General features: G+C 39.6%; 1 protein-coding gene across 6 annotated transcripts in view; it reads right to left on the bottom strand.

Moving 5' to 3' along the window:
• Window positions 1-15121, bottom strand: part of HECTD4 (HECT domain E3 ubiquitin protein ligase 4) — a 181973-nt gene that overhangs the window by 89217 nt on the left and 77635 nt on the right. For all 6 annotated transcript variants that reach the window (XM_081802187.1, XM_081802188.1, XM_081802189.1 and 3 more), the window contains exons 9-15: window positions 13250-13408; window positions 9068-9181; window positions 8211-8351; window positions 3290-3522; window positions 2763-2908; window positions 928-998; window positions 198-303 (exon numbers count right to left, since the gene is read on the bottom strand). In XM_081802187.1, the coding sequence (XP_081658313.1) occupies window positions 198-303; window positions 928-998; window positions 2763-2908; window positions 3290-3522; window positions 8211-8351; window positions 9068-9181; window positions 13250-13408 (970 nt within the window). The remainder of the gene's footprint in view (window positions 1-197; window positions 304-927; window positions 999-2762; window positions 2909-3289; window positions 3523-8210; window positions 8352-9067; window positions 9182-13249; window positions 13409-15121) is intronic.

Here is a 15121-nt window from a genome sequence, read left to right as displayed (position 1 = left end):
TGAAAAATGCTATCATCGCTTCTTAGGGCAAGTGTGGGATTTATTATCTTTCAATTTATCTGTGATTTTGACTTAACATGCTAATTATCATATCATATTACAGGAGACTAACATTGATCAAATACATTTAAGTGTAAATTAATTACTGGGAAAGAGACAAAGAGAAGGCGAGCAGTCAACAGCATAACTGGTGTCACCTGTAATGCTCATCCTCCTCGCTGCCAAATCGGTTGTTTTGAAGCTGTTCAGCTAAATTCGTTAGAATCACATCCCGCAGCTGGGAGAGGCCGCTGTTTCTCTCTCCTGACACAGAACAAAGCTCCATAAATGACCCTGGTGATTACACTTAGAAAACTGAGGGTATCAAAACAAGTTCTGAAAGGAACAGACTGGTGACAATCTAGGGGCTCCAGGCACATGTACTCACACAAACAGCAGCAGCAAAAACATCACAACCAATCAGACTTTTTAAAACCAGTACATCCTGATCTAAGCATAAGTCACCTCTTCATACATCATAAAGCGTGATCTCTAATTCCTTAAGTTAATGTTGCTTTTAAATGCAGAGTGTCTTTGACAGGGTGAACTTTGTTGCATTTGTTTAGTCTAACTTTAAAAGTTGGGTTTTGGAGGAAACAAACTGACTTAGAAATCCCCAAGAAGTCATTATCTTTAACGTGCATTAAACATCTACCGTCAGGCACCTTCTGCTAAGTGGTGTGGATAGAAAAAGGTTTATAAAGCTTGAAGATACATAGAACAGTTTCTGCTCTCGGCCCAGTAGAAGCGTTAGCATATGTGCAGATACATTTTAAGAGGAATGCTAACAGGTATGAAGAAAAGAAATATTATCTTAATAGCCAGTGGTTTCCTTAGGGACAAAAAAAAGGGATGACTGTTCAAGGAGAATTCAAGGATAATTCTCACCTTCCGTTAAGACCAGCTTCAGTAAGTTATTGATTTCGGTTTCACCGGGGTATAAGATATTTAAACCAGAGCTGAAAGGACAGAAAAGTCAAAAAGCTTTTCAACAAATGTTCTAGAAAATCCAAACTCTAAATATTTTAATTTGTATTTATATTAAAGATGGCAGTGTGGGGCGCCTGGGTGGCTCAGTTGGTTGAGCGACTGCCTTCGGCTCAGGTCATGATCCTGGAGTCCCGGGATCGAGTCCCGCATCAGGCTCCCTGCTCAGTGGAGAGCCTGCTTCTGCCTCTCTCTCTGCCTGCCTCTCTGCCTGCTTGTGCTTTCTGTGTGTCAAATAAATAAATAAAATCTTTAAAAAAAAAAAAAAAAGATGGCAGTGTGATTACATAAAACTCGGAGGGAAGCTTCATCACTAACAAAGTGGCTGAACCTAAATTCACTGTCACGATATAGCCCATTCACCTCTGTGATAAACAGGCACTCCTTCTCGTGTCTACGAGTTACCAAAATAAGATCTTGTCTGAGGCTGGATAGGGAACTGGTTAAAGAGAACTGAGCTATAAAAAGTCAACGTAGGGGCGCCTGGGTGGCTCAGTCGTTAAGCGTCTGCCTTCAGCTCAGGTCATGGTCCCAGGGTCCTGGGATCGAGCCCCGCATCGGGCTCCCTGCTCCGCGGGAAGCCTGTTTCTCCCTCTCCCTCTCCCCCTGCTTGTGTTCCCTCTCTCGCTGCCTGTCAAATAAATAAATTAAAAAAAAAAAAAAGTCAATGTAGTTGAGCCAGGTATATATCCAGATTGTGGCCAAAAGCACATTTGAGAAGTGGAATTTCTAAATCTCAGCTTTTCCAAAAGGGCAAGATGAAAAGCACTGCAAGTAGTGTCAGAACTGTTATTTATTTTTTTTTTTAAATGAGGTTTGACATAAAGTCCACATTTTTCAAGTGTAAGTATGACAAGTTTTGACATATGCATAGACCCATGAAACCATCACCACAATCAAGGCAGTGAACATACCCATTACCCTCAGAAGTTTCCTCATGACACCAGATTTAAATTACTGCCTTAATACTTAATACAGAAAGAGACCCAAAGCATAATCGATTATGGAAGGGGGGGAAAAAAAAACCCTCCCTCTCTGCTCACTCCCATCAGACAGTTCTTCCAGACCAAGCATTCAGTTCTCTCTTGGTCACTAAATTATACTTGGTCACATTAAGGCTATATTCCTGGATAAAAGTTCACTGCACTAAAAAAAAAAAAAAAAAAAAAAAAAAAATTAAATGATAATAAACAGAAAATGGCCCACAAATTCCGCCATCTTTTCTACCAAGGTTTTAAATAGAATTTAAAAGGCTAATATTGTTGAGCACTTTATATCAGGGTTTATCTTATTAAAAATCTCACAAACTCTTAAAGTAGGTGTTATTTTTATGTACACTTTACAGCTGAGGAAATGGAAGCCATGAACCGAGCTTGTAAGTGGCAGAGCAAAGACTAGAACCCAGCCAGGTCTGCTGGCTGTCCAAACCTGCTTCTTTGCCACCTTGCCACATACTCTCCCTAAACGACAGGAACATCCACTTGCAACCATCAAAAAATCCTCTCAACGGTTTTGCTTTTATTTTTCTTTCAAAATCCAAAAGGCAAGCTGAGGAACGTAGTTACACACATGGCTTGGGGCCACAAGCCCCTCTGGTTAAATTACTCCCTATGCACGAGGTCCCGACTGTGGGACGGGGTAAGAGACTTCTATGCTACTGAACTTCAGGAAAGATTACAATGCAGCACAGGAGAAGCATTTTGCAAAAACCATGAAGAAAATCATCTGCAGATTACCTGATGGCAAGACACACTTCCTTCTGAATTTCAGGGCAAATCTGATCTTTTGGTGCCATCAACAACTGCCAAAGCAGCAATCCAGACCGTCGAATGATGTCTCGATTCCTTTCAGTTTGTGGGCTGAAGAAAAATTTAAATACCACCTACGGAAACATAAGGGGTATATCTAAAAATGCTAATTCTACTAGGGATAAAATTATCCCTATGAAAAAAGCACATAGTAGATATTCTTATGAACAGACATCCGGGTGGATTTTTAACCACAATCTCCTCTATTGTGTAATAGTATAATTATAGTAAATATTATATATATATATTAATTGCAATGAGCTACCTACAGCAATACTCCATTAACTGTAATGCAATGAATATAATTATAATTCTAATTACAGGATTAGAATGTGGTTAACATACAAGAGGGGAATATTACTAAACTTTTCTTCTGGTGGAAATTAGCTGGCTGAAACCAGGTTTTGGGTTTCTTTTTCTCTATGATCTTACTTCTGTCAAAAAAGTGCATTTACCTGAAAGACAACGAGAATACAGCGTATGATACAGGTATCTCCGTTAACCATGGCCTTCTCCATAATGTCACAAATACTGCTAAGATGGTGTGCTTCAATTGGATGCTGCTTGCCCAAGACACTTGTGATTGGAAGATTGGGGTTGGTGGCAAGAAGATTGAGTTGGTGTATGCACATCGCACCAACGTGGTGCAATAATTGGTTTATAACCTCATTTGTGGTTATAGCCTCTTCTAAAAAATGAAAAAAGCAATGCAGTGAGGAAAGACATCTCCACACGTGGCCCCCCAAGGAACAGAACTCTGGTTTACAAAAGGTACATGTGCACTAGGACAGAATATCTTGGTCCTCATCTTTTCCACTAATTCTGGAGAATCCTTTTCCCTGCTACTGAGTGCTGGGATGAAAATGAACACACTAGGGAATTCCCATTTTTAAGGAGCTTAAGTAACCACTGAGAGAGCCCTTTCTATATGTTAGCCAATGGGCTAAATGCTTTACATGCATTACCTTACAACCCTGTTATAAACTTAGACTATTTTAGCCCCGTTTTGTAGAGGAGTAAATCAATGTCAAAGAGGTTAAGTAACTCGCCCTGGGTCACACAGCTACTAAGTGTAGATCTGGGATTTGCATACAGTCCAAGTCCGCTCACAGCCCATGCTGGAACCAATCTAGTAAAATCTATCTTCTATGGCTTCTCTATGATAGAACACCACCCCCACTGCATCCCCACCCCAGGTCCACAAATATCTCCTCCCACAGTACCTCACCATTTTTATCTCATTTAGTCACTACAACCTAGAGAGCCATCAGTTCAACCTTGAGGGTTCATGAGAATCCTCTTACATAATAACACCCCATGGATGGTCATGGGCATTCACGGAATGGAGGTGAAAATAATAGGCAAAATGCAAAATGCAAAAAACAACAACAATGAAACCCAAAAACCTGCTTTTCCTCTTAAACCAGCTGAAATGAACTGCCTTAAAGGAACAGGAAAGCAGGCGATCTGGGAGAGGCGGGTCTGGGTGGGGGGAACTTGGGAGTTGCAAAAGGATCGTGGGCACTAGAAGCTATGAGGAAAGGACTCGTGGAAAACCAAAAAGAAGGTAAACTTGGCCAAAACTGAACTTTTCAATTGTATGTTAACTGGAGGGCTAGGCTGGGTTCCACACTCTTCTGTGTCTTGAGTCCTTGCCTTTACAATAATTTGGATTAGTATATTCGTCCTCACCAAACACTTTCTGAAAGCTAGTCTCTGGGACCTACCCAAATAAATGAGGTTTATTCCAAGTTAGATGGGAAGCCGCTGGAGGAGACGGAGCAGAGGAGGGACAGACCTGACTACAGAGACTGTAGAAGACTCTGGTTACTGTGTGACAGTGTACGGGGGCGGAGGAGGGCAACTGTGGAGGAAGTAGGAAGGAAAACCAGGGAGTTGGCCACCGTGATCAACTGCTGAAGCCGCCAATGCCTAGGTGAGAGTCGTAGCAGCATAGTGGGAAATGGTTGGATTGGGGATCTATCTTGAGGATCGGAGCTGACAGGATTGGCTGATGTCCATTTGGATGAGAACTGTGAGAGAAAGACTCCTAGAGAACTCTAATTTTGTGGCTTAAGCATATGAAGGAACTGTGATCCCTATACTAGCATACTGGGGATTCAGCAGGTAGAGATTTGGAGAAGGGAAAAAACGGAGTTTTGTTTTTTGACAAGTTGAAGATTCCTATTAGATATCCGAGTACAGGTGAATATATAATCTAGAGATTAAGCAAGAAGCTTGGAGAGAATAATTAGGGAGGCACTAATATAGAGTTGACCTTTTTCTTTTTTTAAAGTTTGTTTGTTTATTTATTTATGAGAAAGAAAGCACGCAGGGGAAGGAGCAGAAGGACAGGCAGACTCCCTGCTGAGCACAGAGCCCAACACGGGGCTCGATCTCGGGACCCTGAGATCATGACCTGAGCCGAAACCAAGAGTCAGACATCTAACTGACTGAGCCACCCAGGCGCCCCTGCTGTTTCTTTATCCCCCAACAGCCTTATCAAGATAGAATTTAAGATAAAATTCACCCATTCTAAGTGCACAATTCAATGATTTTTAGTAAATCTACACATATACCAAAATCAGGAATGAAAGTAGAGAAGTTACCACTGGCCTTATAAAAATTATAATAGTATGAGCAACTTTATACCGACAAATAAGAAAACTTAGATGAAATGGACAAATTTCTAGAAAGACACAAATTACCAAACTAACTCAAGAATAAAAAAATCTGATAACTGCATAGCCTCAAAGTACCACCTCCCTCAAAACATTAATTACTGTGGTGATTAACATATGTCCACAAGTTCTGGGACGCTTTTCCTTCCAGGAGGTGGAGCTTAATTCCCTTTCCCATAAGCGTGGGCTTAATGACTAGCTTCTAGCTGGAAAGGGAAAAAATAGTAACTTTGAAGAAAGCTGGCATTTAAACCAAGTGATCAATTTTTTTCTTTTTTTTAAGATTTTATTTTTAAGTAATCTCTATACCCAAGATGGGGCTCAAACTCACAACCCCGATGCCAAGAGTTGTACACTCCACCGACTGAGCCAGCCAGGTGCCCCAAACCAAGTGATCAATTTTAATAATAAATCATGTTGATATCACGTGCCGTGTGATAGGATGTAATGAGAAAAGCACTTCACCTCTGCGGTATTCCTCCCTAAAATCTAAAACCTCAGTTCAAAATGAGAAAACATCAGGGGCTCTTGACTGGCTCAGTTGGTTAAACATCAGCCTTTGACTCAGGTCATGATCCTGGGGTCCTGGGATTAAGCCACGCATCGGGCTCTCTGCTCAGTGGGGGGATCTGCTTCTCCCTCTGCCCCTACCCCTTGCTCATGCTCTCTCTCTCTCAAATAAATCTAGAAAAAAAAAAGAGAAAACATCAGATAAACCCAAACTGAAGGACATTCTACAAAATACCTGACCAGTACTCCCCAAGAGTGTCCTTTTCTGCTCTTCAAATAGGATGACTCTATCTATCTACGTCCATGTTGCAGATTTATTTCTCCCACCATGTCAAATCTGCTGCTGAGCTGCTCTTTGCAGTCATCGAACTTTTCAAATCCAGAATTTCTAACTGGTTCTTTTTTCAAAAATTTATTTGTTGAAATTCTTTTTTTTTTAAGTCATAGTCATCATACTTGCATCTTTTCAATGGAGTTTCCTTTAGATCTTTCAATATATATATATAAAGGCTGCTATAGTTTTCATCTACATCGGAGTTTCGCCTGCTACTGACTTCTGTTTGGTTTGGGTTTTTTTCAATTCTTCTTTCTACTTTGTTACTTTCTTTCATCTGTGTACTTTCATTTTTTTATTTTTAAGCCTGTTTCCTAGGGATCATCTAGTCTTGAGTCAAAGTCTGTGCTCAAATACCCTGAGCCAAGTAAGTATGGCCCTCTGGCTGGGTCTGTGTGTTTTGGGGTAGCACACCAAGGGTCACACGCTTTAAACTCTGCCCTGGATTTTACTTTGTGAGACCCTCTCACATCTCCACACGTATGTGTAGGCTCCTGCTCAGCCAGGTCTGTGTGAACCACCTAGGTTGGACCCTCTTCAGCTTCTTCTACAAGATGGACAGGTAGCTAACCAAATCCCTCTGTAGCTTCCTCGCTACCCGGAGCTCATGAGTAAATCTCTGGTTAGTCTGCTGGTTCTCTGCTCGCCCTAATCATGACCACAGCCTCAGGTGAGCAGCTCAGGTGAGCTAGGCCACCAGTCTTCTCTGTTGGTTTGCCACTCAGACTGGTACTGTTACCGACATTGTTGCTGGGCAGGAATTTTTTCCATGTATTGCTTCAAATCAGGTCAGCCCCCTCTGGAAGCAAAGCTGCTGGTTTACATGATCTGCCCTACCCTGGTGAGAATACTGCACTGACCAAGCCTAAGGTGGGAGACATGAGCATCCCCAGCTAAGAGTACAACAGACTTCCACTGTTCTTACCCAAAGCTCAGTGGTTTTTAAGAATATTCACTATTCAACTTGGTGTATGCCCTTGGTCAGTTTCCAGAGCCTAGAAATAGTTGTTTTTGGTAATCATGCCCATTTTATCATTGCTTTATGGGGAGAGGATTATGCTCCTCCATACCACTATAGCTGACCTTGAAGCCACGAGATTTTAATAGTAACTTAAGGGGCGCCTGGGTGGCTCAGTTAAGCATCTGCCTTCGGCTCAGGTCATGATCCCAGGGTCCTGGGATCAAGCCCCGCATTGGGGTTCCTGCTCCGCGGGAAGCCTGCTTCTCCCTCTCCTACTCCCCCTGCTTATGTTCCCTCTCTCACTGTCTCTCTCTCTGTCAAATAAATAAAATCTTTAAAAAAAAAAATAGTAACTTAATATTAAGAAATACAGATCCTTTATTGGTGATTCTAATTTTAAATTTGTATATAAATAAGCTGTCAATGCAAAACATTACCATGGCAAGTACAAATAATCAACTTTTGCACCAAAGTTCTGACAATTTCAGAGTGACATAACAGTTCTTTCTCAGTCTCAAGTCCTCTATTATTTACATATTTCTTTATTTAATCATAAAACAATCTGGCGGGGCACCTGGGTGGCTCAGTTGGTTAAGCGTCTGCCTTCGGCTCAGGTCATGATCCCAGGATCCTGGGATTGAGTCCCACATTGGGCTCCCTGCCCAGTGGGGAGCCTCCTTCTCCCTCTGCCCCTCCCCCTGATCATGCTCTCTCTCTTAAATAAGTAAATAAATCTAAAAAAAAAAAAAAACCAATCAGGCAACAAGGATGTTAGGTTTCAAGTTCAAAGTGGGAAAGCTGCTGACACATTTTGTTGCTTGGGCTATGTGTGTTTTCTCATATTTCATGACGGAAAAATCTATTCCTGTAAGACCATGAGTGCACCTCACCTTTGGGCTCAGTGATGATGTGGCTGACTCCAAGTCTCTGACAAACATAATGGAAGGCCTGGTTCCCTGGATTACACCACTGATCAATATAATCATTCGAGCACGTCCACAGCATGTTGTTCACTGTATCGTAACAGGCGCCTGCAGAAAGAGCACACTTCATCCAACTGCCATGTCATCCTCTGTCTGTATACATATTCCTCCAAAGCACAGCTAAAGAACGGAAGGGCAACTCTCTCTGCTGCTGACAATCCACATCCCTATCTCCATATATTTATCTGGCAAAGCATTAGATTGGGGCTCAGCAAGAAGGCAGGACTCAATTTCTACTTTAACTCCTGTGTGAGAATGGAATAAGTCTCATGGAATAGACAGTTCTTAGTAACTAACTTATTTGTGACCCTTTTAATTCCCAAAAGGATTTAAGTGGCTTAACCCAAAACCCAGGTATTAACAGGAGTAGTGAACATTAACACACAGTAAAAGCCTTAGTAACCAAGCCCAAAACTTAAAGATGAGCTTCCTAGGAGCCAAGGCAAAGAGAAAATCCAATACGTTACATAATGTTCATTTCCTAACAATAAGAAGCATGCCAATGCCTCATGGGAAATAAACCTCTTCACAGCATGAACTTTGAGAAGAATTTGTTACGGGCATCATCATACAACCTAATGGACAGTATCTTCAGTAGCAATTTATGCAGAGGAATGTCACCTATGGCCGTTTCTTATGTTGATCCTTAGAATTAAACAGTGGCATCAAAAAATTATTTCTTACAAGAAAAAGGAATTGGCAAGATTTTTTGAGAGAAATTGCTAAAAGTTTGAATTTTCTAAGGCAAAGTGGGCATTTCTTACCCAATCCTGGTACAAGAGCACCACGCCCCAACGAGCTTCCAGCAGCATCTATGAGATCGGCACGACTTGTGAACTGACCATCCGAAATATTATACACCAAGCTAGAGGCAAGGACTTTGGAAACAAATATTAAGCTGTTTAATAAGCCTCACAATGATAGTCTACTTTTCAAATTTTAAACTTTAAGCTCTTAACAAGACTTCCATAAAAATCACACCTTTTTTGTTGTCTGTTGGTGGTAACAATGAGGAGATAGAATACAAACATAAGAACACAAAAAAAAGGGGGCAAATGGGTGGCTTAGTCAGTTAAGCACCCAACTTGGGTTGTGACCTCGGGGTTGTGGGATCAAGCCCTCTGTCAGGTTCCACTCTCAGCGGGCAATCTGCTTTTCTCTCTCTCTCTCACTCTCTCCCCCCCTCCCTCTGCCCTTCCCCCCTGCTTGTGCAGTCTCTCAAATAAATAGATAAATAAATCTTAAAAAAAGAAAACAGTCACAAATGTCCTCCTAAATAGTGAGCCCTATTTTTCAAAATGTTTTTAAAATGTCAACTTTTGCCGGGTACCTGAGTGGCTCAGTCAGTTAAGCACCTGACTCTTGATTTCAGCTCAGGTCATTATCTCAGGGTTGTGAGACTGAACCCTGCGTCAGGCTCTGTGCTCAGCAAGCAGTCTGCTTGAGATTCTCTCCCTCTACCTCTCCCCCCACACTCACACTCTCTCAAACAAATAAAATCTTTAAAAAAAATGGCAACTTTTGCATATATTTTCAATATAGATTATCAAAAGGGTCATTGCAAGAGGAATTATGATCACTAACATCACTACGTAATACCATTTACAAGAAAACTTTATATATAGTTGCTGTTCAATAAAGGTTAATGGACACTCAAACACAGCTAGGTTGCTGTCCTTCAAAGCACTACTCTAAAACTAGGGAGACACTTTGGCCTTTTCCCTTAACACAGGATAGTGCAGTGATAACAAGCATGGGCTCTAGGCTTCTGGGTTGAATTCCAGTTCTACCACTTTTGTGTGACCCTGGAAAATGTACTGAACCTCTGTTTCCTCACATACACAGTGGAGATAATAGAAGTACCTACCTTATATTGTTATTGTGAAGATTAACTAAGTTAAAACATTTCTACAGGAACTGCACCAGCACATATTTTTATTTCCCCACGTTCAAACATAAACTTCTAGCACTGTCTCTAGAGTTCCTTTTTCTTATTCCCATCCCCTTTGAAATCCAGGTCCTCATCAGGCCTGATCCAAGCTATCATCTAAACTGTACTTTCGGGACACGTGGGTGGCTCAGTCGGGTAAGCGTCTGCCTTCAGCTCAGATCATGATCCTAGGGTCCTGGGATCGAGTCCCGCACTGGGCTCCCTGCTCAGTGGGGAGCCTGCTTCTCCCTCTGCCTGCCGCTAACCCTGCTTGTGCTCTTTCTCCGACAAATAAAATAAAATCTTTTAAAAAAACAAAAAAAACTGTCCTTTTCTACTTTCCACTGTGCCAACCTGCCCACCAACAAACGATCTTCCCAAATCTCTTTTTCATTGTGTTTGCCATGCATGGTCTTCCCCCAACTTGGCCACGTATATGCATAATACCTGTTTTTCCTGACTTAAACTCAAGACCTCAGGATATATCTCCTTTCTACCCCCCTCTGCAATGACCCTTTCTGTCAGATTCTGCAGCACTTCGTCCGCTCCCCACGGTTCAGGTGGTGATACAGCATTGCACATTATTTTCTACCTGTTTCACACACTGACAACATTTCTCCCAACCAGACTAGGAGATTCTCGAGGCAAGCACCACTTGCACTTACTGAGTAGCCTTGACAGCGACCAATGTGGAACAGGACAAAGAAATTTAAGCATTTACTGATTTGTTGGCCTAAAACAGAATCACTATGTATGCTATAGCCTCATGAAAAAATAGCACCGTGAAGGCCAATTTCAACTGAGTGACAAAGCCATGCCAAGGAGACTAAAAAGAGCTTAATAAGACTAATGGTAAATAAACAAATAACCCAATTTAAAAATGGACAAAGGATTTGAATAGATACTTTTCCAAAGGAGACATACAAATGGCCAATAAGCACAAGAAAAGACGTTCAACATCATTTGTCATTAGGGAAATGCAAATCAAAACCACAAATGAAATACCACTTCATACCCACTAGGATGGCTATAATTTTAAAAAACAGAAAATAAATGTCACTGAGGATGTAGAGAAATTGGAATCCTTTTATGCTGCTGATGAGAATGTAAAATGGTGCAGCCACTTTGGAAAACAGTTGGGCAATCCCTCCAAAGGGTAAACATATAGCTACCATATGATCAGAATTTTACTACTACGTACATACACAAGAGAAGTGAACACGTGCCTACACAAAAACTTGTACATGAATATTCATAGCAGTATTACTCAAAATAGCTAGAAAGTAGAAACAACCCAAATGTCAACAAAATGGGGTATATCCATGCAATGGAATATAACTCAGCCATAAAAAGGAATGAAGTAATGATTCCTGCTACCAAATGGATGAACCTTAAAAACATTAAAAAAAAAAAAAAAAAAGCCAGTCACAAAAGCACATATATTATATGTAATCCCACAAGTATGAGAAGTCCAAGGATAAACCCATACAGACAGAAGTAGATGGGTGGATGCCAGGGGCCGGGGTAAGGGGGAAGAAGGGGGAGTGACTGCTAATGGATATGGGAGGGAGGTTCCTTTTTGAAGTGATGGAAAACGTTCTAGAATTAGATAATGGTGATGGTTGCACAACTCTGAATATACTAAAAACCACTAACTGTAGACTTAAAAGGTGTGGATTTTATGGTATGTAAGTTGTATCTCAATAAAGCTACTGTTAAAAAAAAGACTAATAGTAAATTTGTTATCATTTATTCAAGGGCTAAAGGGACATCCTGGTCACGTGAATTGTTAGAGAAAACAAGCTGTTGAGAAAAAGTCCAACCAATTTGATTCTAAAGGCAGAGCACTGAGTTGTTACGAATATCTAAATCCCAAACACATGCAATGTGTTGAATGTACTTGAAATGGCCTAAAGGTTGATATTAGATACATGATGTTGTATAAACTGCTGAGGTCAAATTTATATCTTCAGGCTTAGAGTACGAATTTAAAAGGCTACATGTGAAATATAATCCTTTAATGGGATAACTGTAAATTATTTTGAAAGGACAGAATATGAAAATATTGGGAATGAAAACAAAGATTTTAAAAACATTTTAATTTTGTATGTCTAAACAAATTTCAAGGAAAAACACAAAAAAGTGTTTACCATACATGAAAGGAACAACTGAGGTTTTGCCATTTCTTAGAAATACTCCAACATAACTTTATTGCATATGATCACCAAACAATAGTGTGAGATACTCTTTTCCTTTTATTCTTTGCAGCAGGTGGGTAAACTGAGGCTCAGAGGGGTCAAATGATGTCCCTAAGGTAAGAAGGCTAGAAAATGGCAATGTAATTTTTTTTTTTTTTTTTAAGATTTTAAGTAATCTCTACACCCAATGTGGGGCTCAAACTCACACACACCCAAGAGGCACATACACTACCAACTGAGCCAGCCAGATGCCCTGAAACATTTTTTTGACTCTTGATTTTGACTCTACGTTTTATTCCATTTAATTATTTGTCTACTCTGAAGCCAAAATCACAATGCTTTAATTACTATAATATGCCTCCCTCTTTTATAAAAACATATGTATACTTAATTAACAGCATTTATTTCCAAATTAGACCTTTTTGGCTTCACATTTTATGTGTCCTAAAATGGAGGCATTTCACATACTTATTTAATAGCTCTGGAATTCTATTCATAGTGTCATAGTGTCATCAGTAAATAATGTGGCAATAGAGTATTTTATTTCCTAAAATTGTCTTGAACTCATTATTTCTAGTAATTTTTTACAGGATGATGATTTTCAGAAGTGTTCTACTATATCTACAATATCTACTATATCTACAAAAATTATAGTTTTAATTCCTCCTAACCTATAAATATATTGCTAAGTTTTGTTGTTTTCAACGAGCTACTGCAAACAACTTTAACAGAGGAAGTTTAACATCATTAATAGAAAAGCCTTAAATTGCAAAGTTAGAAACAAATTGGGCAAAGTGCTACAAATAAAATACACTTACTTTTTAGAGACGACAAGCCACTTGTTCCACCAAAAAGAGAACGAGTGGCAGAGCTGCCTGATCCCCCTGGAGGTGGGACCAGCATCACCAAGTATGTGCCACAGGTATAGATGGGCGTCTTCCGAAGCATTTTCAGAGGTAGCCCACAGCTAGTATTTGCTGGTGAAAGGGATGAAAATGGTGATAAGTATTTGACACCAGATTAATTTGATTGCCAAAACAGATTACAGTATAGCGAAGGGGCCCCTATTCAAACAAGGATATGCCCAGATTCAGAACACACAGCAAGAATTGGTAAACTAAGGAGAAATAAGTAGCCTGGCCCCAAGCCCCCCGTTTCATGAGCTGAACATTTCTTAAAGATGTTCCCAATACTCAATATTCCTTTATATCTCAAAACTTCTCTCAAAAGAATGAATCCTCACATGGACTAGATTTCAGAATGAAAGAAGAATCCTACAGTTTGTGTTTCCCAAAACTGCACTCCAACAGGCATCTTTTCATTTTATACAGAATAAATTCTTAACAGGTTTGGCTTATTACATTCATTACAAACAGCTCTGAACACAAAATCAGCCAGAAATTTCAACCTATAACTAATTAATGAAAACAAAAGCTTTCACAATATAACAGAATAATTCTACACCTGCATGATTTATGATAACCCCTTATAAAATATATAATACATATATTTAGGGTCAGTGACATAAGCTATCATTAAATAATTATTAATTCTAATCAAGAGGTATAAAATGCACTCTAATCTCTCTTCCTCACTGGCAGATCTGAAAATGCAAAATTAAGGATTTCCTACATATTACTCTAGTGAGGATTGATAATGGCAACAGAAAGTCAGTCGGAATGCTTTACAAACTAGGAAGCTGTCAGGGTATAAAACAGAACTGCCCAGATAGATGTAAAATTGTCTTCAGATGGTTTAGATTAGAAAAATGAGAAAAGTGAAATCTAATCTGTCTGATACTTGTTTTGAATGCCTGTGCTTCTAAACAGCTCCATTTAAAACTCCACATCCTCAACAAGTATATTCTTCATTCAGGACATAAATTCAGGGGCATACATTTCCACAGGTAAGAAACCCAAAAGGGGCAATGACTGGAAAATCAGCAACTTTGTGAGCATAACATTTTCAACAAGATGTTTTAATAGACATCATATTAACATGGTAACAGGTATTAGTTTATCCCGGAAAACATTCTAGACCCTTTGAACGCTGAATCGTCAAAAGTCACTTAGTCTAATAACTGGTGAATTTTTATGTAGCAACATCATGTTACTGAATGTGCAGAGAATGTATATAAAAGTATGAGCTCACATGTTTCGAATACAGTATCAGTTTTCACAGAGTTCTAAATATACCCTTGCCTTTTGAGCTCTCTTTCTGATTTCACCCATATTTCCTTCTCCAACAAAGATTCCTTTAGTACTTCTATTGTTCAGGGTAGGATTTAGTTTTCTCCCAAGGGATAAACCCAGATCAAGGAAGCTGTTTATTTTTGTAAAATTTCTACCATTCAAATTATCCATATACCCAAGTTAGCACAATTATTAATAATTTCCTCACTTATATTTGATATAATAGGGACCCATAAAAATAAAATTCTATCCTTAAGTTCTAATATGAACTAATAAGTATTTTGATAGCTTCACAACAAATTAATCACAAATATTTTCTCTTCCCAACATTTCAGTATATGAAAGGATTAAAGCATAAAACTGCATTAAATTTGTTAAACATCTATTAATTCAGATGCATTTTTCTATATGGCATATTTTCTAGCCTTATCTTTTACTGCAGTTCATGATTTGTTATAGAGTCACATAGTTGGTGTAATCCGCAAACTCATCAAGAAT

Source organism: Leptonychotes weddellii, chromosome 13 (genome assembly GCF_054177405.1).
Source record: "Leptonychotes weddellii isolate Sample4059 chromosome 13, ASM5417740v2, whole genome shotgun sequence".
Classification (NCBI taxonomy): domain Eukaryota; kingdom Metazoa; phylum Chordata; class Mammalia; order Carnivora; family Phocidae; genus Leptonychotes; species Leptonychotes weddellii.
Note: the sequence above shows the minus strand (reverse complement) of the source record. Positions and strands in the feature narration are given on the sequence as shown.